This window comes from Dermacentor silvarum, chromosome 1 (genome assembly GCF_013339745.2).
Source record: "Dermacentor silvarum isolate Dsil-2018 chromosome 1, BIME_Dsil_1.4, whole genome shotgun sequence".
In the NCBI taxonomy this organism is placed as follows: Eukaryota; Metazoa; Arthropoda; class Arachnida; order Ixodida; family Ixodidae; genus Dermacentor; species Dermacentor silvarum.
The window spans coordinates 35,313,735-35,339,391 of record NC_051154.1 but is presented as its reverse complement, the minus strand read 5'-3'; the positions used below and the strand labels follow the sequence as shown (position 1 = coordinate 35,339,391).

The 25,657-nt window shown below is 41.0% G+C and overlaps 1 protein-coding gene across 1 annotated transcript in view; it reads right to left on the bottom strand.

The window, feature by feature from the left end:
• LOC119460139 (actin-interacting protein 1) overlaps positions 1-25,657 on the bottom strand; it is a 45,814-nt gene that overhangs the window by 19,959 nt on the left and 198 nt on the right. Inside the window, exons 2-8 of the mRNA XM_037721399.2 lie at positions 24,212-24,333; positions 17,075-17,165; positions 16,840-16,987; positions 16,590-16,770; positions 6,934-7,011; positions 6,747-6,824; positions 6,565-6,656 (exon numbers count right to left, since the gene is read on the bottom strand). Of these exons, the coding sequence (XP_037577327.1) occupies positions 6,565-6,656; positions 6,747-6,824; positions 6,934-7,011; positions 16,590-16,770; positions 16,840-16,987; positions 17,075-17,165; positions 24,212-24,333 (790 nt within the window). The remainder of the gene's footprint in view (positions 1-6,564; positions 6,657-6,746; positions 6,825-6,933; positions 7,012-16,589; positions 16,771-16,839; positions 16,988-17,074; positions 17,166-24,211; positions 24,334-25,657) is intronic.

The following is a 25,657-nucleotide window of genomic DNA, read 5'->3' as shown; positions in this document are numbered from 1 at the left end:
AGGCTCTCTCCACCATGCTATCAGCCTAGTAACCCCACACGCTGAGGAAGCTGAAGAAGTGGCCATCGCGCTAGCCACACTAGACGCAACATGCCATACCATCGTCTCTGATTCCCGCTCCGCCGTTATCAACTACATCAACGGCCGTATCTCCCACCAAGCCTTGCGCATCTTGCAACAAGCACCCCGCTCAACCGACCATCAGGTTACACTCGTCTGGTTCCCAGCTCATGTAGGCACCGTCCACCCGCACCTCCCCCAACCTCAATGAGGTTACCCACTCCCTAGCGCGAGGGCTCGTTTACCGCGCGGGAGACGGGGAGGCTGCCCCCACCGGTAGGGATCGCCTGACACACTACAATGATGTAGTGAAATCCTTCTACTTAGAGCGTAGGACTTTCCCCGGCCCGCACAGCAAGCTATCCCGAGTGCAGGCTACAACTTTCCGCCTGCTACAAACCAACACTTACCCCTCGTTACACCTTTACAACAAGATTTACCCAGACATTTACCCCAATCCCACGTGCCATATCTGCAAGACACAGCCAGCCACACTTACACACATGCTTTGGGACTGTACACAACAATACCCCGACACTAATCCCACGACCCTCTCATCGAGATGGCACGCTGCCCTGCGTAGCTCCAACCTCGACGACCAACTATGGGCGACCCAGCAAGCCTGCGAGGCGGCGAAGAGGCAACACCTCGACGTCCCCACGTGGGAGGCCTAGGCCCAGCCACCACCTCTTGCTGGTTTTAATAAAGTTTATTCAGTCAGTCAAAACGCCAGTGTCGAGAGACACTTTTAGTTCAATGTGTAAACAACAGTTCCCTAGAAAATTTTCATGCCAATATCCTTAGTTTTAACTGGGACGACGTTTTTGTTTTAAAAAAAAAATGCTGTAAGGGCATATTATGCATCTCCTAAAAAATTCTGCCTCTACCTAGAGGAAATACTTTTTTCCAAAATTAAAACACAAATAAAAAAAAAAATGAGACCATGGATATAACGTGAACTTAATGCACGGATAAAAAGAAAGAACCAGCTGTATCAATTATTGGCTGACTCTAGAGATGTTTCGATCCTCAAGAAGTTCAGGCAATACAGAAATAAATTAAACACTGATCTGCAAAAGGCTAAAATGCAATATTGCGAAGCATACTTTGAGACCACATTCGGCTGCCCTGACAAAATTTGGAGCAAGCTTCGGTCTCTTGAAGTCCATTGTCCAGTCAGAAACCCAGACAGAATTATTATGGTAATGAATACAAAGGTAGTCACCTAACTGATGAGTTTAATAAGTTTTTCACGCAAGAACTGACTCCTACTACTAGTATATGCGACATAAAAATCAGTAGGTGCCTTTCTTTGTTTTTATAACCAGTCACCACAATGGAAGTTGGTTTAGCACTCCTAAATCTAAAAAGTAGCCCCTCATGCGATGCAGACAAAATACAGATACATCCACGTCCGGTTAAGCGTGTCATTCATGCGATAACGACCACTCTTGAATATATAATCTATGCATAGAAACTGCCAATTTTAAACCAAAAATGCAAACTGCAAAAGTTGTGCCTATTCATAAAAAAAGTGACAAGATCATCTTATGTAATTATAGGCCTAGTAGCATTCTCCCACTGTTCTCAAAACTTTTCTTAAGGTTAATTCTAAAGTGACTTCAACTATTTTTAGACAAACACAGTACTGTTACAGACTCTTAGTACGGCTTCCACAAGAACCGATCAACAAAACTGACACTATAAAACCAAAAAGAACATATATATACTATTAAGTAACTTTCAGAGCAAGAACAAGGTACTAGGAATATTTCTAGATTTCACGAAAGGATTTGACGGCATAAATCATAATACTTTGTTCAAGAAGCTTGAGTATTATGGAATAAGGGGCAAAGCATTACATTAAAAAAAATCCTACTTGTCATCAAGCAGCAATATGTACAATTAAATAAAAACAAGTCATTAATGCGAAATGTTTCCTGTGGTGTACCTGAAGGGAGCATTCAGGCCCACTTTTGTTCACGCTATACATTACTGACATTGCTAACATAAACTCTAATGCTCATTTTTTAATTTACACTAATGATACAACCTTGCTCCTTTCTGGAGATTCTGGCAGTGATCTAACAATTAATTTGCTAAGACAACTAGAAGTTTGGTCGCATGAAAATGCACTCACAGTTAATGTCGATAAATCCAAGGCAATACTTTTCTGCCCCAAAAATAAGAAGTGCAGTGAACTTGGTTCTTTCTTTTATAATTCACAAGAAATTGAATGCCTGAGATCGTTTAAATCACTCGGGGTAATATTCTCAGAAAATATGCAGTGGAACAACCACATAAAAGATATAGCATTGAAACCCGAAGCCATAAGCCTGTGTCCCGTTATAGAGGTATTTTGCCACAAAAGCAAAGTTGTTCCTGCATCGCCCTTTAGTCTACTTGCATATGAATTACAGTACACTGGTATGCAGGACTACTACACAAACTAACCTTCAAAAACTAGCTATCCTTGAGAAACATGCTATTAGCATTGTTTTTATTTACCCTAGAGACACTCGACAGCAAAATTAGAGACCAAAAAATTATAACAGTATTTAACTTCTTACGTATAAACTATTAGGCACATATAGAAACGAACAAAACGAGCACATGGAAAATACGTCTCGCTTAGCTCCACTGCCTTTTATGAATCGCCCCCCATACCTATACCACTACAAACCATACTGGTTGTTACGAGCAGTCAGAACAAACTATGGATAGCAAACATTAGGATACCAATTACCACTAGTACTAAACAAATTATCTGAGGCATACATTAATATAAACGTCACTAGCTCCGCCTTGTATGAATTCTTTATTTTATAAGGCTAGCCACCTCAGCACCACTTTGTTAAATATAATCAGTCCAATATGTTGCTAATCTCCTTTACAAACAATGTTCTTATCAATGCTCTGTTTGTCAACTACATATTAGCCATGGCTTCAGTTTTTTTTTTTTTTTTTTTTCAACTGTGCAAGCTGATATGCAATTTTTTTTTATATATCACGCAAGTTCAACTGCATTTTCTTATTCACGGCGAAAATGTCAATTGTCTCCTGCCGCTGCCTGCTGTAAAGGGGGTGGGAACCTTGTCAAGCACTTTCGCTTTTCCAACCTCCTCTATTTTAAAAACCTTTCAGGCACCAATTAATTCTGTTATAAAATTTAATTTCACCGCATTCCTTACATCTTCAGAATTGCAAAAAGCATACAGCTGCAGAATAGAATAAGAATTATCAATTCTTTAGTGAGTTTTGACAAGTTTACAGAATGTGGACTCCACATGAAAACACACTACAGGTCCATCAGATATGAGAACATCAGCTATTTTAAGTCTAGCAGGCTTGAAAAGCACCTATCCAGCCACTTGAAAGTTATGCCTGGTGCAACACATTGTGAAAAACAATTAAATAAATGAAATCGCTGCATCAACGAAACTCCTGTGCATACAACGACAAACTTGCACCAAGCAAAAATACCCAACCACTCGTCTTACTAGAACATTTTGATCATTTTATTAAGCTTGCAGCACATTACCAATCATAATTGTTTCAAGATGCATAGAACACATTTTAAATGTCATTACTTTCATCAATGCTTTTGCTGTTGATGCACAATCTTGGAATACACAATTGTGTACACAGCACCTTAAAGGGTTAAGGTATTCATGGCAATAAAATGTATTGTATTATGAGATTTTACCTTTCAATGATTATCAACACTCAACATTTGCATAACTCCTCCTACGTCATGGCAGTCTGCAAGTTATGACTTTATGGTCTACTGCTGCTGTACATGAGTCTACAATGTAACTTGACATGAAATTGACATGAAAAGTACCTTCATGCTATCCTATATTTTTATAAGTCTACATAGAAGAAATACATTAGCAAAAAAACTAAGAAAAACAAAAAGTGATCGGGTGTATCCAAAAGAAACTCAAGGGTGATATGCCTATGAAGGATCAGCAAAGGGTCTCCTGTTAATTTTGATCACCTGTCAGCAGCTTCCCGTGCTGATTAAATGACACATTAAGAACATTAAATGCATTTACACACGTGCACTTTGCACCATCATTATATGCAGCTGTGCTATCAATCTGATGCAGGATCCACATGCAGGCTTGCCAGCTGCAGGCCAGCCAAAACAAGCAGTTTCTCAAAACATGCATTCACATTCAGAATGTGTCATAACAAGGTGCTCGTGCTGAGTATTTGACATTTTTGCTACAAAAATAGATACATTGAACTGCAAATAAAATATTCGCTTAGCTGTGACCAATATTGTCCTGGATCATGAATGTTTGGTTTCACTATAACAGCAGAATACTCACCGATGCAAAACATGGGCAACTAAATTTTAGATTTACTTCATTACATCCAATAATTAATTGTGATAATGCGAGTCACGAGTTCATTACGAGAATGATATACACAGCTGTTCTTGTGCATGTAAGTCACCATGTAATGCGTATTATGAATACTTGGGTAGTGCCAGTGCTGTTGTATACTACATTTGCTTTTGTGTTGCACATGTTGATGTACTAAAGATTAGTAGTTCATTGAACCCTCCTTAACTAAAACAATGTGACACTACAACAGCATACATTATTATGAGCACATTTTTGTTATTTGCTTTGTTGATTCTCAGGAATCAATAAATCTGTGTTGTATTGCAGTACAACCTGTACAGGCCTGTGCAAAAGGCTGCAAGTACAGCAAAAAAAAAAAAAATAATAAAAATATTTGTGTTCATTATATCCAGGTTCAATAGTATAACCACACATACACACATATACTACAGCTATCACTTTATATTATAACTACCCCTGCCCCCCCCTTCCCCAACGAGCAGTATTGTGGAGAGCATTGCATAATCTATAGTGTGCCTGCTGCACAGCCGCGCAACTGCCACCACTTCTCCCCCTGTCACATGCCTCTGTACTTCATACTACTCGGCTGCTCCTTATTTCTCATTATGTCACTCCCACCAACCATTGGTCCTGCCGAGGACATGCCTCCCGACATCACTGAAGGACAGGCTTTGATCTGTGTAATGCTATCACATTAAAGCCCTTGCCAGGACACATAGCGAACTGGTATGTATCAGAATTGGCCCACCTATGCCTTTGATTACACTGCTGCTGTTTGGCTCACTTTATAAAGACAGGTTCGATCCCAGTCGCGGCGGCCACATTCCGATGGGGACGGAATGTAAAAAACGCTCGTGTACCATGCATTGGGTGCACGTTATAGAACCCCAGGAGGAGGCTCCAAACTAATTTGGAGCCCCCCACTACAGCATGCCTCATAACCAGATAGTGGTTTTGGCTCTAGAATGTAATTTTTTTTTTATTGCGATAGCAATTATATGGACACTTCAACCGGATTTCTGCCGTCGGCGTCGCCGTCGCTGTGAGGTTCCCTATAGATAAAATCTTCGCCGCGCGCCGTATGCCCAAGCGGAAGCGTGCGGGGACGCGCGCTATCACGGAGAGCGAACGCACTCAATCTCCCACGCGCAAGCAAGGAAGCGGGAAGCCAGCGCCGGAGGGAGCGGGGGGGCGGGGGGGGCACTTTTACTCTGCCAACAACTGCACTCGTCGCTCGCTCGCACCATCGCTTATCTCCACGCGGCTCTGACCTTTATGCGCCGTGCATTCGCCGCTCAGTTTCCGTTGAAGTGATAGACCGCATGTACCTTCGCCCGTTGCTGCGGCGTATGCGCTAGCTGCCAGCGTTTTGGCAGTCGTTGTCTGCAGTCATTCAGTGTGATCTATTCATGTTTGTTTGTGCGCGCTCACACCACGCTTGTTCAATCAGTTAGTAATAGTCGGGCCACATTTTCCAACGCACGCTACACATGCAATGCTGCCCGGGTCGGCAGTGCAGCGCTACAGGTGTGTCCCTTCACACGCGCTGCCCACGGGAAGCGCTTCTCATCAACACCACCGTTTCACACGCGCCTTCTCGTGGTCATCGAGTCTCTCTTCATGTCGGTCTACTTACGCCGCAGCACACCTGCTTACTTAAGCAGCTCAGTGTTTACTACAATTCATATTGCTACCAAAGCCGCTCACCTTACTTCGTATGACATTGCTGTGTTGCTATCGCATTCATTGCTTCGCCCTTAGGGCGAAACTGTGACATTTTTTTTTTTAACTTCACAAACCAAGGTACAATGCCAATAGTGCAGTTTTATCTGTTATACTTCCATTGCACAGAAAAAGAAATTAATAAAAAATACAAAAATACTGGCATATTGTTGAGATAAAACGCATACACAACGTTTGTCATTGCAAAAACAATAACTTGCGAAAAACATGATACACAAGTTGCAATGAAGAATGTGGAATTAGAATAAAGCAAACATGTCCGAAAATTAAAATTGACAGAACTGGCATGTAGGGCAGGTTTGTAAAGCAGCTTGCTGTTTTACCACAAAAATAAAGGTGCAAGGAAGAGATCTCCACTACCGTGAAGAATAGAGAAAACACTTACGTGACAACTGATAATGTGCTCGCATCCCAGATCTTGCAGGTTTTATCCCCAGATGCAGTGAGAATCTTGGTGTTGTCAGGACTCCAAGCGACCTGTAAGAAGTGCAAACCATAAGAGCAAACAAAATTACTATGGATTGAATACCCATTCATTCATTCATAAATAAAAGGACTAATACTTACAGCATAGATGCCACCACTATGCGCTGGAGACCCAAATTCACCAACTTTTTCATATGTGCTGGCATTGTAGAGGAACATCTGAAAGAAAAACCAGAAATACGTAAGCACACAGTAATACCAAAAATGCTGTCTAAAAATTATGCATGCCTTATAGTATTATACCATAGTAGAGATAAACTAGGCTGACCTTTCCATCAAAGCCTCCACTTGCAAACAGTTCACCATTAGGTGAAAACCGAACAGACTGGACAAACCGAGCATGGTCCTGAGGAACAGAAATGCCCGGTCAGTTTTTTCAAAAGCAGAACAATACTGTTTGTCGTGAATGCACATCACTACCACATATAATGAATGACACCGCACCATCATTATAACAGTCATATTAATCCAAAGTGAAAGAAACATAACAAAAGCTGATTAGCATAACTGCATCAAGAGAAATGATTCATACAAGTTCATGTTAGACTTAACAAGAAGCAAAGTGACAAGTCTGCTTCTAGTTCAGCAAAATTTGGACATTCATTTCACTTATCACATACCCACGTCACATAATGATGAAATAAATTAAACGGAGTTAATTTTTTTTTAATCTACAAGTTGAGCAATAATCAAAACAGGTCTGCAACACTTATTCAACAAATAAACTTGTTTATCAAATCATAATTTATCAACCATGTCTAACACCCCAAAGTAACAGAACTATAGGAGATGCATTTAAAAATTCTGAATATAATAAATACTTCATTAGATCAAATAGTCACAACATTACAGCAACTATTGTACTTGAGAAAAGCAATAAAAAAAATTTTTTTAATTGTTGCAACTTCCTTCGTTTAAGGAATATATAAAACATTTTCTGAAATGCCCTGTATTGCTGCGATAGCAATTACACAGATGTTCAAGGTGCAAAATCGCGATCAGCGCCGCCGTGGTGATGCTGTCCTGCTCGACGGCACACGCGCAGCTCGCGCATGAAGCGTTAAAGGGCGTCCAGAGACGCAGAGTGTATTCAGCTGCAACAATGAAATGAAGACAGCACACTGTCGCCGTTACGATCAATCACCTCGACCTTGACGGCGGAGCCAGAGCAGCGTTTTGCCTTCGACTGCTGGCATGAGTGTTGTGTGCACACCACAATAAGCACGCTAGCATTCCTGCTGAGTTGCTGTGTGTATGCACTGCTCTGAGTGGAACGGGCAGTAAATGTCAAGCTAACATTATCTAATATTTCACTCGGCACCGACTAATGCGGACGATTTCCCATCGGTCTCATCTCATGTACCATCGAGGTGCAATGCTACTGGCGATGTTCATCACGTCAGCGTTGCGAGACGCCAGGGCACTGTCCCTTATACCCAGCAGGACTTGCCTGGCGTGCACCCACATATAGCTAGAACATCGTCCGGAGAGTCCAAGCACAACGCTAAACTTTGCTATCACTGCCAATGCTTCGCCCTTTGGGCAAAACGGCAGAATTATTGGTATAAAAACATTTTAATGCCAACATCTTTTAAACGACTGTACACACAATCTGCAGAACCCATGTCAAGGCAACTGTTGTGTGTGTTCATTTTGTAAGCTGGCTTACAAAAGAGACCATAACGAAAGCCATGTTGCTCACAATTTAAGAGCTAGATTGCATTTGAGTGAATATTATCAAACAAAATTGCAAGATAGAAAATTTTAGACAATAATGGCTAGATGTCATCACAACAGAATATAATGAGCATAAACAAAACATGAAAAACCACAATGGAGCGCTAGTTACATTAGGATGCTTGCCAACTAGCCCAATGTAACGTCATAGAGGTTAATGAAACTGGACAATAATTGAAAAGCCATCTAGGTCGCTTCTTCCAGTCTTTAGGCAAAGTGGAGTTTCTTCCACAGATTTACATAGCACAGGTGTAAGCATTTAAACACCACGTGGATACACAATAAAAGTAAAGGAACAGGCATGCTGCTAAGTCCCATATCTATCAATACACACAGAAGCTCAACTGCCTTCTATTCCTCACGAGTCAGATTCAATGGTTTCCATAACCTGACCGCTGAGATAACCAAACTGAAATGCAGCATCAGCAACTGTTGTGCCTGTATAAAAATATGGAACTAAATTATCCATTAAGATTGCCTGCTTCCTCTTCATCGGTGCAAATAAGATGGCCGGCATGTTTCCGAGCAGAAATCAATGCTTCATTTTTATTATTCTCTTTCATTAACTCGCATAGTTCTCCGGGATAGGGTTGAGCTGGTGAATGAAATTGAGCCCTGCCCCAAAGCACTTCGCAGTGCAAACTTGCTTTTCTCTAACCTGCACAGACACTAGTCTTTCTGATAAACCAAGTATCAGTCCACTGATTTCATTGTGCAGCTTCACACGCTTACTAATCATGCTTTACCACTGCTACATCGCAGTGACGTCACCTATGATAACACGTCAGGATTTCAAAAATGTTCATTTTAGCATTACTTCACAACTAATGCATATTTTTGCTTTCGGACAACATGCTGTATGCTTTATTTATACTGCAAGCCTTTTTCATTCTCATACAGGTGGAGCAATTGAATACAGGTAAGAGTCTTCAGAACACCACAAGTGAATACATACGAGGTGCTACCCAAAAGATTGGAGAATTTAAATAGCATGCGCGAACTGGGTGTAGCACACCTTTCTGCCACTAGATGTGGTGAGCAGTATGCTTTGTGTATCAGTGTGCTGACAGGCGTGAAGCTGATGTTGGTTTGAAATGTTGAAATGTTGAATTTTAAATGTTGGTTTGCAGAGTGATTTTGCAATTCTATGTTTTATTGATTTATGTTTTTTTTTATTGCAACGCTATGGTGTTATTGATCAAAGACGCGTTTACGGTTATGATCCTGAAGCTAAACACAGGCGTCACAGTGGAAGTCACCCAATTCACCACAGCCGAAAAAAGGCACATCAAGTTTGTGGTCATGGAAAGGCCACGCTGGTTGTTTTCTTTGACCTTCACGGAATTGTCCACAAGGAATTTGTACCTCATGGACAAACCATCAATAGCAAGTTTTATTGTAAGGTTTTGAAGCGCTTAAGGAAAAGCATTTGGCGCAAACATCCGGAGAAGTGGAAGAACAACAACTGGTTTTTCCACCCCGAAAATGTACCCGCTCACACATTACTCATTCATGAGTTCCTGGCTTCCGAACACATCACAGTTCTTCCGAACCTGCCCTATTTAACTGACCTTGCCCCCATGACTTTTTCTTGTTCCAGAAAATGAAATTGAGGCTGAAAGGGTGTCGGGTTGGCCCAGTTGAAGAGATCCAGTCGAAATCGCAGGAGGTCCTCAATGCACTCACACCTGAACACTTTCACGAATGAATGTAGTCATGGGAATACATGCTCAAGGTGACTACTTCGAAGGGGACAGTGCAGATTAGGAGTTATGGTGAGCAGATTTTTTTTACGACCAAATTCCCTAAACTTCTGGGTAGCACCCCATACATGTATAAAAGAAAAACACATATGATAACATAGTTACAATAGTTAAAAGAGCATTCAACAAGAAATTCAGCCCATGCATCACAACACAAGACACTTTTTCAGACAAGCTATAAACAACATAATCAAAAACCAGAGACAACATTATTTGTAGCATTTCATAGAACAATCGGAAGAACATCCCTTTTCTGGGAACAACCAGAAGTATGACCCCCCCCCCCCCCTTAACACTTCTTACAAACTCGTCTACTGGTGTTCGCATTTCCAACATCGCTTGGCAGCCTATTCCACAGCTCAACAGCTGATGGGACGAATTAATATTTTTATGTGTTACATTTTGAAATGAAAGGCATAATGCCATAATGCATTTCTCATGATTGTACATTGCGCTCTGCAATTTTTTTTTATATACTTCTCGATACAAACTGAATGTTACATAAGGAAACAATCCTTGCCAGGTTGATAGCACAATGAGGGCCAAATATGTTGATTTTCTAAGGAACAGAAAGGTGGTGCTGTCTGTAACTGTTAGGGCAAAACATAGCTCACTCCATGTTTTGCCATTCCAGTGAGAGATGACACCACCATTCTTTTTCTGCAAAATATAAATTTTTTGCTTGCTGTCACCACAGATGACAAGTAAAGTTAACAGGAACATGAAACTAGTATTTCAGGACTGATTACAGCTCCGTTTTGACAAGAAGGCTTCGGCATTAACTTTTTGAAATGATAGGTTTGTCTGATGCATCCCATCCAAGTTTTTTTTTTTTTTTTTTTTTTTTCGTTCTCCTATGAGCAAGAAGAATAAAGAAATAGCGAAGGGCTCACACAGTTACAACCCCAAGAAGCCAAAAAATTAAAATTCTAGGTTTCTACGTGCCACAATCGCGATCTGACTGATTATAGGGCATGCCGTAGTAGGAGACTCCAGATTAATTTGGCCACCTGGGGTCCTTTATGTGCACCTAATGCACAGTACATGAGCACTTCCGCCCCCATTGGAATGTGGCCATCGTGGCCGAGATCGGAACGCACAATCTCATGCCCAGCAGCGCAACACCATAGCCACTGAGCTACTGTGGCAGGTCCGTGAAGCCAACAGACGAGGCCAAGTTTTGAAAAATTAGTTTTCTTTTTTAATTGAAATGTACAAATGATAAGGTATATGGAAATGAATATGGACGAGAAAACAACCTGCTGCAAGGGGGAGCCGAACCCACATTTTTTGCATTACATGTGTGATGCAACTCGTATGCCCTCATATGCTACCTCGTGGCACCAAGGATGCTAAAGTCGAGACCTTCACCACGCAATGAGCAAGAAGAACAAGGGCGATTGAGGGGCTCAAGTTTTTGTTAACCACCACATGAAGCCAACAGCTAATGAAGCCAAGGTTGATGATATGCTCAAGTTATGTTGGTTTGAATAATATGTAATACTAATTTAATTTGGGCAAAACTGGCAAGCAATTTACTTAGACGTGGTACTAAAAGGGCCCTGCAATGTGTTTTGAACATGTTAAATAAACCTTTCTAGATGCAAGACAATGCTTCAAATTACATGCAAGACAAATTACAACTACAACAAACACATAACGCAAATTAAAAAAACAATTTATCAGTTCCTTCTTTTACTCGACATGATGTAGCACTTTTATTGCTGTTACACAAGTGCGTTTCACGGACCAAGGCCATCACTAATAGCTTTGCAAGTCTCTCCATTCACCTCACGAAGATTACATATTCATCTTTCCTTCCCGCGCATCTATGGTAAAACAGACGCTTTTAACTCATCTGCACTTCCACGTGTCATCCGCTTGTGGAACGACCTTCCCGATATCCAGGTAGCTGAAGCTAACAAAGAAAAATTCCGTCATAACATAAACATGCATTTCTTACTTTAAATAACTTCTTGTCTGCATTGCTTCTTGTATGCATTTTTTTTTCTTTTTTTGATCTGAGGATTTTGGAGTTTGTTTAAACTTGATTCTTCCTTGTATTATTATTAACAAAGTGCTTTATGTTCTGTATAATTGTATGCTCTCTATACTATGTAAAATTTTTGAAGCTCCCCTTACCCAATGCCCATTCTTCGGGCCTGTAGGGTATTTTGAATAAATAAATAAATAAATACCCGAGTCAAATATCACTGGCATGCAGCAAGGAGCATAAGCAGAGCTCTAAAACTAGTTCCAAGCTTTCTTATGGCTTTTTCAAATCCCTGCCATATTTCAGTTTACAGCATTTCACAATTGGGACAGTCTACACCTGCTAGCTGAATTTCTTATTGTGTCACAATGAATTATTCTGAAAAAAAAAAAAAAAAAGCTAAATCTTGAAAGAAGCAAGAAAATAGTAAATTTTTCTAATTTTACTCTTCCAGTGTTCATCTGCTGTCATCAGCTCGAATTAAAGGGCCTTGCAACAACTTTCCTTCAAAATTGAGAACACAGTGGAAAGTGTGCGATGCCTTTCAACGAGAATATTCCTGCTTAAATTTTTGAGGAAATATAAAGAGCACAATGTTTACTTTTCCCTTTCCTTCACAACATGTTTCCCCTCAACTGAGGTGGCACTGATAGCAATGCCCTGCCTAATGCTCCTTTCTTACTTTTTATTCTTTCCATGGTGCACTTATGGTAAAAGATTGGTGCCTGATAAAGGTACCTGAGAGCAACAAAGGAGTGGTGATAGGTCAAGGGTGAGACGCATTAACTGCCACTTTCCATTTGCTAAAAGATTGGAGAGATTCTGCCTGTGTATGTGAGGGTTCACAAAGATGTAACTCATGATCACGAACAATAACCCCATGACTGGTGTCGATAGGCTATTATGTGAGTCTGCGACATCAAAGGCAGGATGTAATAAAGGGGCATTGAAAGCTGCAGGAAAGAGCAAACAATCTTATGTGATATTGTGGGTTCCTGCTGCATGCAGAATAATATTATTTGGCTCGCATGTTCATGACAGCATCGTCTACAGGCTATAGACGTTTTCTTATTGTGTTCAAAAAGTGTTGCAGTGCCTTTAAGCTGCCTACTTCACAGGATAAGATTGTGTCATTGCTAGTGTCACTGCTAGTGTCATTGCTAGTGTCATTGCTAGTGTCATTGCTACTCATATTGTCTGCGTGCTCTGGTGCACATTTGAGATTGCAGGGAGAGGCCTTCGTCCTGCAGTGGACATAAATATAGGCTGATGATGATAATGATGATCCTCAGCAAGCCCTTGGAATCATCTAAATGCAGGCTGAAGTGTTACTTTTATTCTATGTTTGTTGAGAGGCACAGCCTGTATTTATCTTTTTGCAGTTACTATATGAGTTCGGTGGAACATGCTTCAACAGCTGCGGTGCTCAAGGTGAATGCAAAACTACGATGCACCTTTGCATCCATTGGCTGCAAAGGGGAACACATACATGTGAAAGTACTACACTGAGCACCGCAAGCTACAGATCTCCCTTAAGTATACTCTTTGAGCTTTTGTGAATTGAGAGATATTCGTGAACAGATGTCCTTTAATGCCAGATAAATTTCAGTTTTAAATACTGCAGGGCCCCTTTAAACAATACACAATGTAATTGCCACCTCCGAGACAAGTTTGAGCATGAATAAACAAGCGATTTAGTCGTAGGAGTCATGTATACCTGGCTCCCTTGTTTACGTAACATTCAGTACATCCTTTTAGCCAATAATTCATCACACATCAGTGTCCATAGTTTCACTTACTGAAATTCATTTCATGCCATAGGAACTTATATTCACTTACACTGTGAAGTGCAGTTAATACATTAGTAAACATTAAATTTGAAACCTTCTGTTCATAGGTTCCTGTACAAACAGAGACAGGCAAAAAAAAATTACAACTCATTTATTTGGCCAAAGCACTACTGCCACAGCATAGAGTGCTACTCTGTGACCAATTGCTTTTGTCAATGCAGATTACTGAGCAATTTACATGACGGTCCATCATATCTTTCCGACACATAAGGCTTGCCTATGAAGGGATCATCAACCACCCAGAGCAAATAATTAGATTATGGTGCCATCAAAAAGACTATATCTCAAGATGACAGAAACAAGCACGATTTTGTGCACTAAAGAACAAACTTTATTTTGAAATAGGCAGAGCAAGTCACACAAAGATTATGTGGGTCAACACACTGCGACAAAACATTGACCTCACATAAATATGCACACCTTAGTCACTCTCAAATTTCCATCTAAGCATCATTTCTTGCAAAAGTATGGAAAGTTGGGCGAGTTGGTACGGTAACATATTTTTGGTATAAGTGCCACCGTCCGTGTCTTCTTCGCGCATATACCAAGAATATGTCATCATTTCTTCCCTTGCATCATGACCTTTGAACACATCTGCACGACACCGGCTACCGGTGCGCCACTTATGCGACAATGGAAAATCAGTTCTGCGGAATTTCGCAAGGTGGAGGATATGTCATGAAAGGGAAAAATTGTCATCCACCCGAATGTTGCACAAAGCTACAAAGGAAACATATAAGAGTTTCTCAGAAAGAAAGCCCTGCAGTCAAGGAAAAATTTGGCACGGTTCGGGATTCGAACCCAGGATGAATGCCTTTCCGGGACGCTGCTTGGATTTCTTTTTGAGAAACCCATATGGGTTTCCATTGTAGCTTCGTGCTGCAATGGAAACCCATATACTATAGTACATCTGAGCATAAGGTTTTGCAGAAGCATGTCAGAAGTTGCAGACATTTTTTTATAGACTTGCTGGCTCAGTTAATCCCTTTTTTGGTCACCCATGCTGCACTCATTTAGACGTGAAATGTACAGCCATGCTATCACTATCAATTTCAGTGATAAGTGTTGTGGATTTCCATTAACTTATAATTCAAAGATTAAAAAGTCCTTACATTTTTTTTTTTTTTTCACACCCATCTAAAGAGGTAACTCAACTTCGCCCATTCCGCTAACTTTTTCTGTGCCAACATGGCGTAAGTGAGAAAGCACTTTGAAATCTGCAATGTCACATTTATGTGCTAGCGCTAAGGTTTCGACATGAAATTCTCCACTATTAATTAAACCTTATCTGCAAAAAAAGAACGCAAATAAGTGTTTTGAAATGATACTTTGCCAGTCTAACCTGATTTACTGTTGCTCTTTGTGTCCTTTTAGGAATCTGTAGACAATCCCTACAATAAATATTGAATTTATACATTCCCACACAAGGATAAAAATTCCACCACCATGATAGCCCAACTATAGCAGTAACAAAGATGGGACTCTGGAAAAAAACTTCACTATTACTAACATTGCTGTCTAAACATGATACTGAGCCAGAAACTCCAGTAAATTCCACCATGTTAGAACTCAGCTGGCAAACTTATCGGATTATCGTATCTTTACGTCAGCCTATCTTTACGTCCACTGCAGGACAAATTACTCCCTGCAATCTCCAATTACCCTTTCTTGCGCTAGCTGATTCCAACTTGCACCTGCAAATTTCCTCATTTCATCGCCCCACCTAGTTTTCTGCCATCCTCAACTGCGCTTCACTCCCTTGGCACCTGTTATGCAACTTTAATGGTTAACCGGTTATCTACGATAGACATTAGATGGCTTGCCCAGCTACATTTTGTTCTCTTAATGTCAACTAGAATATTGACAAGCCCCATTTGCTCTCTGATCCACACTGCTCTTTCTGTCACTGAACGTTACGCCTGACATTTTTCATTCCACTGCTTTTTACGCAGTCCTTAACTTGTTCTCGAGCTTCTTTGGTAACCTCCAAGTTTCTGCCCAACATGTTAGCACCGGTAGAATGCAATGACTGTGCACTTTTCTTTTCAATGACAGTGGTAAGCTCCCAGTAAGCATTTGGTAATGCCTGCCCTATACACTCCAACCCATTTTTATTCGTCTGTAAATTTCCTTCTCATGATCAGGGCCCCTAGAGAGCAACTGACCTAGATAAACATTCATCTAGATAAACCTAGATAAAATGTCTGATTCTATCATCCCGCAATTTAATCTCGAGAGATGTGAATGGTATTTCTTCTTTGTCCAGTAAAGCACAGAACTTGACCTACATATTGACTGTATACTACATATTGCACATTGTTCATGCACAGTGCATCAAATTACAGCTGTACCTCCATCAGCATCCTGCACTGACTTTTCGCATCAAATGTGGTTCTTTTTTCTCACAGTGGCTTCCAAGAAAAAAAAATCCACAGTGAGCTGAGTTCACAAGCAGCTACACGGGCACAGGTCGCCATAGAGTAGCAACAGCATACAATCCATTCATGCTGACTGCTTGAGATGCTGTACTGAGCATTTGGTCACCATAAGTTGAAGTTGAAATAAAATGTTCTGTGCTTACACTAATTGTCAGCTTGTACTTGAAAGGAGGTCCCTCATAGATGCCAACAGTGTTGTCTTCACTGCCAGTGATAATGCGAAAGGGTCGTGTGGGCCGGAAGTCGCAGGAATTGATCTGTTTGCTGTGGCCACCAATCTCGCCAACCGAGGTGCCAGTCTCAGCCATAAACACATGGCCAAACCTGCAAGTGACGAATGCCAAAACATCTGTCAATCACTGCCATGCATTAAACACGAGTGTCCGAAGTCACCTTTCACGACCTTCTCCCACAGCCATGATTCTCTGGCTGTCTGGAGACCATGCCAGGTCCTTGACAATACCAACAAATGGTTGAAACTCATTTTTCAAGATGTGCTCCTTTTGGATTGTGTCCCAAATACGGATTTTCCCAGTCTGATCTGGGAAAGGGGAAACAATGAATGTAAGCACGGCAAGTAGAAGTAAACCATGCACTTGCATGATCATGCAGTAATTTTCAGACGTACCAGCCGAAGCAATATAGAACCCACTTGGCGAGTACTTGGCGACAGTTGTCATTTGGGAATGCTCCGTGTAAATGTCGCAGAGTGAGGGGTTCTGAAAAGGCAAGCAAGGCTAAATGCACCTACCATGCTTTGATTACCGTTTAATTTGTAAACTACCTGAAACTTTGCATTCTTTTCTTTTCTGATGCACTACACTGTATAACTTTGACGTAATGCTAGTTTCCTAAAAATTTATTAAATTATGGAGTTTTATGTGCCAAAACCACAACCTGATTACGGGGCACACCCTAGTGGGGGACTCTGGAATAATTTGGACCACCTGGGGTTCTTTAACGTGTACCTAAGTCTAAGTACACAGGTGTTTTTGCATTTACCCCCCATCGAAATGCGGCTGCCAAGGCCGGGATTTGATCCTCCAACCTCCTGCTTAGCAGCCCAACACCATCATAACTAAGCAACTACGGCGGGTATTGCTAGTTTTCTAAACCTGATGTCACATAAAAAGCAATTAGCAAGAAAGAATGAACCACACTCATTACAATATTTTTCTTAAACTTCCCAGTCCATTTAACCCTTTCAGACACCACTTTATCCTGTTGATTGAAAACTTACTTTCACCGCATTTATTGCATCTTCAGAAACATAGAAAGTGTACAGCTGCAGAAAAGATTAAGAATTTTCAATTCTTTAGTGAGTTTTGTCAATTTTACAGAATGTAGACTCCAAGCGAAAGCTCACTACAGGAGCATCAAATATGAGAAGATCAACTACTTCGTGCATTGAAAAGCTTGAAACACACTTATCCAGCTGCTTGAAAATTATGCCTGGTGCATGACGTTGTGAAAAACAATGAGGAAGTGAACCCGCTATATACAACAACATACTAACACCAAGCAAGAACACCTAACCATCTCCTTTCCCATTCATTTTACTAAAACATTTTGCACATGTTATCCAAAATTGCAAAACAATTCCAATCATGAGTGTTTCAAGATATATGCGACACATTTTAAATAAAATTACTTTAATCAGTGCTTTTGCTGTTTATGCACTATCTTGGTGTACACAATTGTGTACACAGCATCTGAAAGGGTTAAATAGGTTGACCCATCATTCCAATGACCAATGATCGTTTTCCAGCTGAAACTGACATTTTTTGTGCATCAAATTAGCAGAATAAATTGTTCCACAAGTGGCCAGTTTCTTTTGCAGTTTCCCAATTTTGATAAATTATTTCTTCATAGCAAAATGATTTTGTCAATTTCTGATACTTCCTTTGTGCTTCAGATATCACATACACTATTTAACTGTGCTCTCTCGCCATTCTGGAGCGTGTGTGACTGCCAATGGCCTTCGCAGTCCGGACCTCTCATCAGGAGAAGCGTACAACCAGTGAACTTTCTTCCAACAATCCAGTCTCTATTGTTAGCTCTATGCATTTGTCACCACGGTGTCAAGTTTATGAGCCTTTGGTTTAAGCCTGTGCAATTCATTGCATGCTCATTGTAACTGAATTGCCATTGAAATGTCATTTTACGGCAATCATACCACTAAGCACTGTTTGAAGTTTGTTAATATAAACTATGGTTCTTGTATGTGTTAAGTTACAGCTGGCAGCAATTATCGTCCCAATAATCATTGTAAAGTATTTTGCTTTACACTTCTTTTTGCAAGATCAGCTTCACCAGTTTCGGTAAACTGAAATGCTGCGATTAAGCTGTATTCACACGCTGGAGTGAATTGTGATTTGAGCCTGTGGACTTAATATCACATGATCAAACATCACCCATTCCTGCTGCGCTCGCACGGTCATCATGAACAGACTCACAATACAGCCGAACGCCATGAAAAAAGTTCAATACTTATGGCAAAACGCCGTCATCTAGCGGCAACTACCTTCAACCCAGTCAAGGTTGCTCTTTGAATTGAAACACGCAAAATGCGTAGCTCACACTATTATTGCAACAGCAATTACATGGGCACTCCAGGCGCATTATTGCCGTCGGCGTCATCTTGATGTCGCCGTCTTCCTTATGCTGTATGTGTGAGTAAAAGCGTGCAAGGAGCCAACGATCGCGGCTCAATCACATGCGCGCAAGGGAGGGAAGCGGGAAGGAAGCGCTCCGCCTTTCGTTGCGCACTAGGTTTCAAGGACAGGGGAGACTCGGAGAGGGGGCGCTGTTGTACTCTCGCATCAACTGCGTATTCCTCGGTTGCACATGCCATATCTTGAAAGCGATCTGCGTTAAGGGTAGAGTCTAGGCGCGTTCACGGCTCATACCTTTGTGCATGCTGCGTTCTCGCCACTCAGTGTGCGTTGAAGCGATAGATTGCACAAAGGTTACATTGCTCACTGCTGCGCAGCAGAGTCTAGGTGTGCCGACGACTCATACCTTTGCGCTTGCTGCGTTCTTGCCGCTCAGTTTGCCTTGAAGTGATAGACAGCACGAAGGTCTCTTCGCTCGCTGCTGCTGTCACGCTTCCTCACGCCAGCATTTTGACAGCGAGTGTCTATGCTAATTGAGTGTGATGTATTCATGTTCGCCTGTGCGCGCTGACACCATGCTTGTTAATTTAGTTAGTAAGCGAATGTTTTCAAGTTTATACAGCCAATAAAACTACTATACTTACTTTGTATAACTGTCTATTAATTTGCTATTGCAATCGATGCTTCGCCTTTTGGGCGAAACTGCGAGTTTTCATATTAGCTCGATGGCTGCAAGTGAAAGCGCACAGCATTCCAGAGAGGTTTGAGCCATCCTGCATGCTTTGGGAAGCTACAGTAAGGTTGTTACATGTGCTGTCATCTGCTTTGTGTACGAGGTCTGTTAGAAAAGTATCCGACCTTATTTTTTTTTTCGAGCACCTGATGGATATGAAACAAGCGCGCAAGCATAAGCCGACCTTGAACCTTCGCGTGCATGCGCGAACTTTTTCCCACCTGCCGATAGCACCAGTCGCTGGGACGCAGCATCTGAGGGAGGTAGTGCGCAGTGCTCTCGTCGGTAATTGGCGCATCCATCACAACAATGCTCCTGCACATTTCTCGCACTTGATTCAGACTTTTTTTGGCGAAAAACCAGACTCCTGTAGTTCAACAAGCTCCTTACTCTCCTGATATGACCCCCTGCGACTTATGAATGCTTCCCAAAAACAAGAGGCCAGTGAAAGGAGCGCGATTTCAGACAAGAGAGGACATTATGGCTGCAACAACAGCTGAGCTAAACTCTATTCCGAAAGAGGCCTTCTCAGAATGCTTTCAATGGCAGCACCACTGGGAGAAGTGTGTGGAGTCCCAAGGTGACTACTTTAAGGGTGATTAGGTTTGCAACGCTCCAGTTATGCCAGTTTTTTTTTCTTCGGCCAAAGGTCGGATACTTTTCTAACAGACCTCGTATGCTAACAGTGAAGTGATATATGTCAAATGTCACATGACAGATTCATTTGCGATCATGTCCGTCATGTGAATGAAGCTGACAAAGCTCACACTGTCGTCGCTTCTCGTAAAAGAATGGCAACAGCATGACACATTAGTTGGTTGTTGGAAGTTCCTTGTGATGCTAGAAAAACCAAATGCCACTATTGCAAAGCAGTACTTTTTGTTGCGGATGCTCGAGTTCGTTGATACGGAACATGCAGAAAACCACACACCATAGGCACACAACGAAAACAACACAGACACATTGAAGTGTCGTCATCTGTTTTCTGCGTGTCCATGCCAATAAAATTAAAAAAATATACAGGGTGATCACTTTTAAGTTTTACAAAATTTTAAGAAATTGCCAGTGGCAGATAGCATAGTTCTTGTTCTTAAGCAGATTATTCGAAGAGGCGGACATTACTGGCATGAGGAATTGAAACATATTCAACTAATTAGAAAACAATCACTAACTTCTTAATTGCTTTACTGCACATTTTGAAATTTACGAATTGTAGTCGGCGAGTTTGCAAGATGTATTTACTTGAAATGAATTTGCAGCATGACACCAGTTGCGAGCTATTGTTTCCCTATGTGTGGGATGAAATACATGGGCGTTCCAGTTACTTTTGTGCTCGATGCATAAAAAATTCCTTTGTTAAAAAATGAAGTGGGACAACAGAGCATTTTTACGGCGAGATTGATGGCGGATATTTCCAAATTGGTGTCATTCTGGGAATTCATTACAAGTGGATACACAATGCAAACTCACCGGCAACAATTCGTAAATTGTAATATGTGCCAACGATGACAAGGCCACCTGTGACCAAGATTTGCCCACCTATCAAAACATAGGCCAGCCTTTCTGAGGCACATTATCACTGTTTGGAAATTTTATACCAATATGTGCCACAAAACAATTCACTAAGAAGTTAATGAGAGAATTTTAGTTAATTATTTTATTACGTGTTTCGATTTCTAGTGCAAGTAATGCCTGCTACTCTGAATAACTCAGTTCAAGGACTAGAATTACGTTATATGCAACAGACGATTTTAAAAAAATTCCATAACACTTAAAAATGATCACCCTGTATACGGGTCACTTCACGCCAACTGTACCAACCTTGGTGCTCGACCATCTTCAATTTCTTTCAAAAAATTTTAGGCACTTGTGTACACGTCGAAAAGTAATTCCATTAAATAACTTTCACACAAAACATTTTTTGCCAGCTCAAGCACCACCAGAACTTTCTCGTAAGGCATGAAAGCTGCACCATAAAAGGCGTTTACACAAACTCCGTTCCATTAATAGAAAATCGACTATTTTTCGCTCAGGAGACTAAAGATAGGCCTTACACCCAAAATTGCTTTCATCAAATACGTGACCTAACCTCCATTTTTTATGTCATTGAAAATGGGAAAATTGGTCCATATTTGGGATATATATATATATTTTTTAAATGGCTTATTACAAAAACATTTTTTACATTTTTACAAGCGAAGTGCCCAGGAGCTGTACTTTACACAAAAGATCTCTTTAGGCAGATATATTGCGCAGCAGTGCGCACAGGCTCTACTGATTTATGTTTAGGTGCCAATTGATCACTGAGGCAGTCATATTGTAAACACATTGGGTTGGTGCACTTTCCGGTGCAGCATGGAGACAACAAGCAGGTCGACAGCAGACAGTGACATGGGTTTGAACTTGTGCTTGAGTGACGCTGCTGGTAATAGCGGTGGAAAAAACTTTTGATTTCCAGTGGTGAAGAAATCAAATTAGAAGTGTGGGCTCCAAATATGCCCTCCTTTATCGACACATAAATGCTTGCGTCCATAAATTATATATTTCTCATAGAGGCTTTGCAGCTTAAGTCGAAACAGATGCAAATTTCGCGGATGGAGAGAGACAATCTCACAAACAATTTTTTCTAGCGCTAGAGCAAAAACTAATTTCAAAGGACTTCCTCAGTTTAGAAACAATACACTGCGCTATCTGAAACACTACTTAGCACATTTTCACAGGATTGCCTGTGTTCAATTGGCGCCTATAGGCAAAAAATGAGTTTTTCGCATTTATTGTTGCCTGTGTGCACCTGCTACACAATATATCGGCCTAAAAACATTTTTGCATAATGTACAGCTCCTGTGAACATAGCTTGTAAATATGTAAAAAATGTTTTTGCGTTAAGTCACTTTTTAATGTCCAAAATATGTACCAATTTTCCCATATTTAGTGGCTTATAGAAAATGGAGGAAGGGCCATATATTCGATGAATGCAACTTTACATGTAAGGCCTATCTTTAATCTTCCGAGAAAAAATAGTAATTTTTTATTAATGCAACGAAGTTTGTGGCAACATCTTTTATGGTGCATACTGTAATGCCTTACGAAAACGTTCCGGTGGTGCTTGAGCCGGCAAAAATTTTTTCTAGGAAAATTATTTCATGGAAACACATTGTGTTGTACGCAAGCGCCTGAATGAATATTTTAGGATGAAATCACGGATGATCGAGTGCCATGGTTGGTACAGTTGGTGTGGAATGACCCATACGCAGGGTGTCCCAACAATCATGCACCAAGATTTCAAAATCTGCAAATGCTATGTAGCTGGACAGAACCAAAATAATGTTGTTTGCTATCGCTTGAAGATACTCAGATTTTTTTGAATTCCGCCTAATTACCATAATTAGTCTTAATTAATCAACTTCTCAAATATAATTAGATGAAAAGTTTTAATGAGAAAATTGCAAAGCAACATGAAAAACTCCCAATACAGCTTTCTGTTGCTCAATACGTGCTACATAAAGTGTTTTTCCGAGCATGAAAGAAGCATGCGAATACACGCAAAGTGCCTCGAGCGGCCAGTCACGCGGCAATCTTGCGTGTTTCACGGGCTTCGTTAATGCTTGGAAAAACACTTTAATCCAGCACGTACTGAGCAACAGAAAGCTCAATCAGGAGTTTTTCATGTTGCTCTACAATTTCCTCAATGACATTTTTCATCTAATTATAATATTTGAGATTAATTAAGACTAATTATGTAATTAGGTGTAAAGCAAAAAATATGTGTGTATATATATATGTATATATATTCATTTTATGAAGAGGAATAGAGACTTCCAGTGTAATCTTTAAAATTGCACTCCATGTATGCATAGCAGAATTCAGAAGCTGAATACTCTTCTGAGCAAAGCCTGAATTTTGCTCGCTTATCAGTAGTTTCAGAAGATAGGTCTTAGCAAGTTTTTTAAAGCTCAAGTTCACGTTTTTCCCACTTTTAAGCAAAGTAAACAGCTGGATGAGAATAAAAAGGCAGAATGAGCCCAAGAATAAACAAGGACAAACAAGAAAGCATACTGGGCAAGTGCTAATTTACTAGTTTTTTTTTATTCAGGAAAGCAGACCAATATATGCATCACACAGCCACTTGGACATGCAAGGATACATTGGTCCCTTAAAAGTACCTGGCTGATTTTTAGTTCACATCAATTTTGACAAGAATTAATTTTAGGTAGACAAAGTGTGAATGGTACACAAGGGCCAAGGGTTCTATAGTGCATACAGTAATGCAGGAAACATAGGATGAGTTAATTTTCTGTATCATTATACTTTCACAGAGTGCTTGCTTGCAAGTATGGCAAGACCATCGCCCACAGTACAGTGCTATTTTTTAAAGTTCAGACATTAACACATGTGAATAAACTGAATGAATACTCACAGCGATATCTCTAATGATCACACTGTTCCCATTTGTGTACAAAAAGTTTTTCCCTTTTGGGTCTCCACCAAGGACCAGAGGCATGCCACGCTGAGTGCGCGGCAGCGTGGCAAATGTGCTTCCTGAAAATGTGCTGCCATTAATAGTGAATACAGGGTGAACATAAAATTGCAAAATATAATCTGACATGTAAACACCCGAGCATTCTATTCCAAGCCTGCAGTATCAATACTCTTGTCGTGAAGGTTTACATACATGACATAGTTGCAAATCCAATTAGCAAGAAGCAACGAATGACCCAATACCCCCCGGTCCGAACTTTCAGATTTTCAGAGGTATACTAAATACTTGCTCCTGACGTAATTCGATACAGGCAACCTCATACGGTGGCATACAATCTTAACTCTGGAAATGAGTATTCCGGTTATATCCTGAATACATAAACATCTCCCTAGAGTAGAAAATTAATTTAACGAATTTTTAGACTAGGCAGCAAGAAAATCTAATTTAACATAAAACGCACATAAATGCATGCGAAGAAAGCGCTATTTTATTAGTGCAAAAATTATCACATGAAACTAGCTTTTTTGAACTTGATAAACTCGGACAATGATACAAAACCCACCAGTCAAAGTAACCGAGCGTGCCATCTCTGTCTCGTTCCCATATTTACGGTACACCAACCATGCTCTCAATAACTCGCACCGCAACACCAGCTGTACATGAGGAAATGAGGTAGAATCGCCTCGGCATGCGTCAAATGCCGATGTGGTCCCGATTGGTATGTTACCGCTCGCCCCCCGAGCATAATAGCCGAGTCGTTATGCGGCGCAACACGTTTGCTAATTATTTACAGTAACTGAGCGTGACAGCCCCAAGAGCACAGATCCAAGGCGACGGCTTCCTTCCATAGTAGGCAAGCGGAAGCCGGCCCGGTTCAACGATGATTCATAGCTTTGGTGTGGCTAGAGTGACACTCTAGTGTGGCCAAGCAATAAGGCCATATTCAACCTTATCAGTGAACGCAAAAAGCCCAGAACACGTTGCAACGCAGCCTTCTTTCAATTTGTACCGGAACTAACGAGGGTAGAGTGACAAGCTTGCTTGCTAGTTGACCGCCTTCTGCCGACAATAACTTCGCTCTATCGAGCGAAAGAAAGTAAATATACACAATGTAGTGTACATGCAGCCAGCCGCGAAAGGGCGTTTGCGAGACATCACACGGCGACAGAATGTGAGCGCTGCGAATGAAACGCCAAGCTCGATGCTGCTAGACAGAGAATGTCTGCAAAACAGCCTAAGCGGAAGCTCGGCTCTCAAATGTCTTGGTGCCGTTTTTGGCACCTCGGGCCGCGCCGGTTCACCGCGGTGCCGGGTCGACAGGACTTTCCGAAGTGTCGCCGGTAGCATTCACTACGAACGGCTGGAGTTGGCCGAAGCATGCGC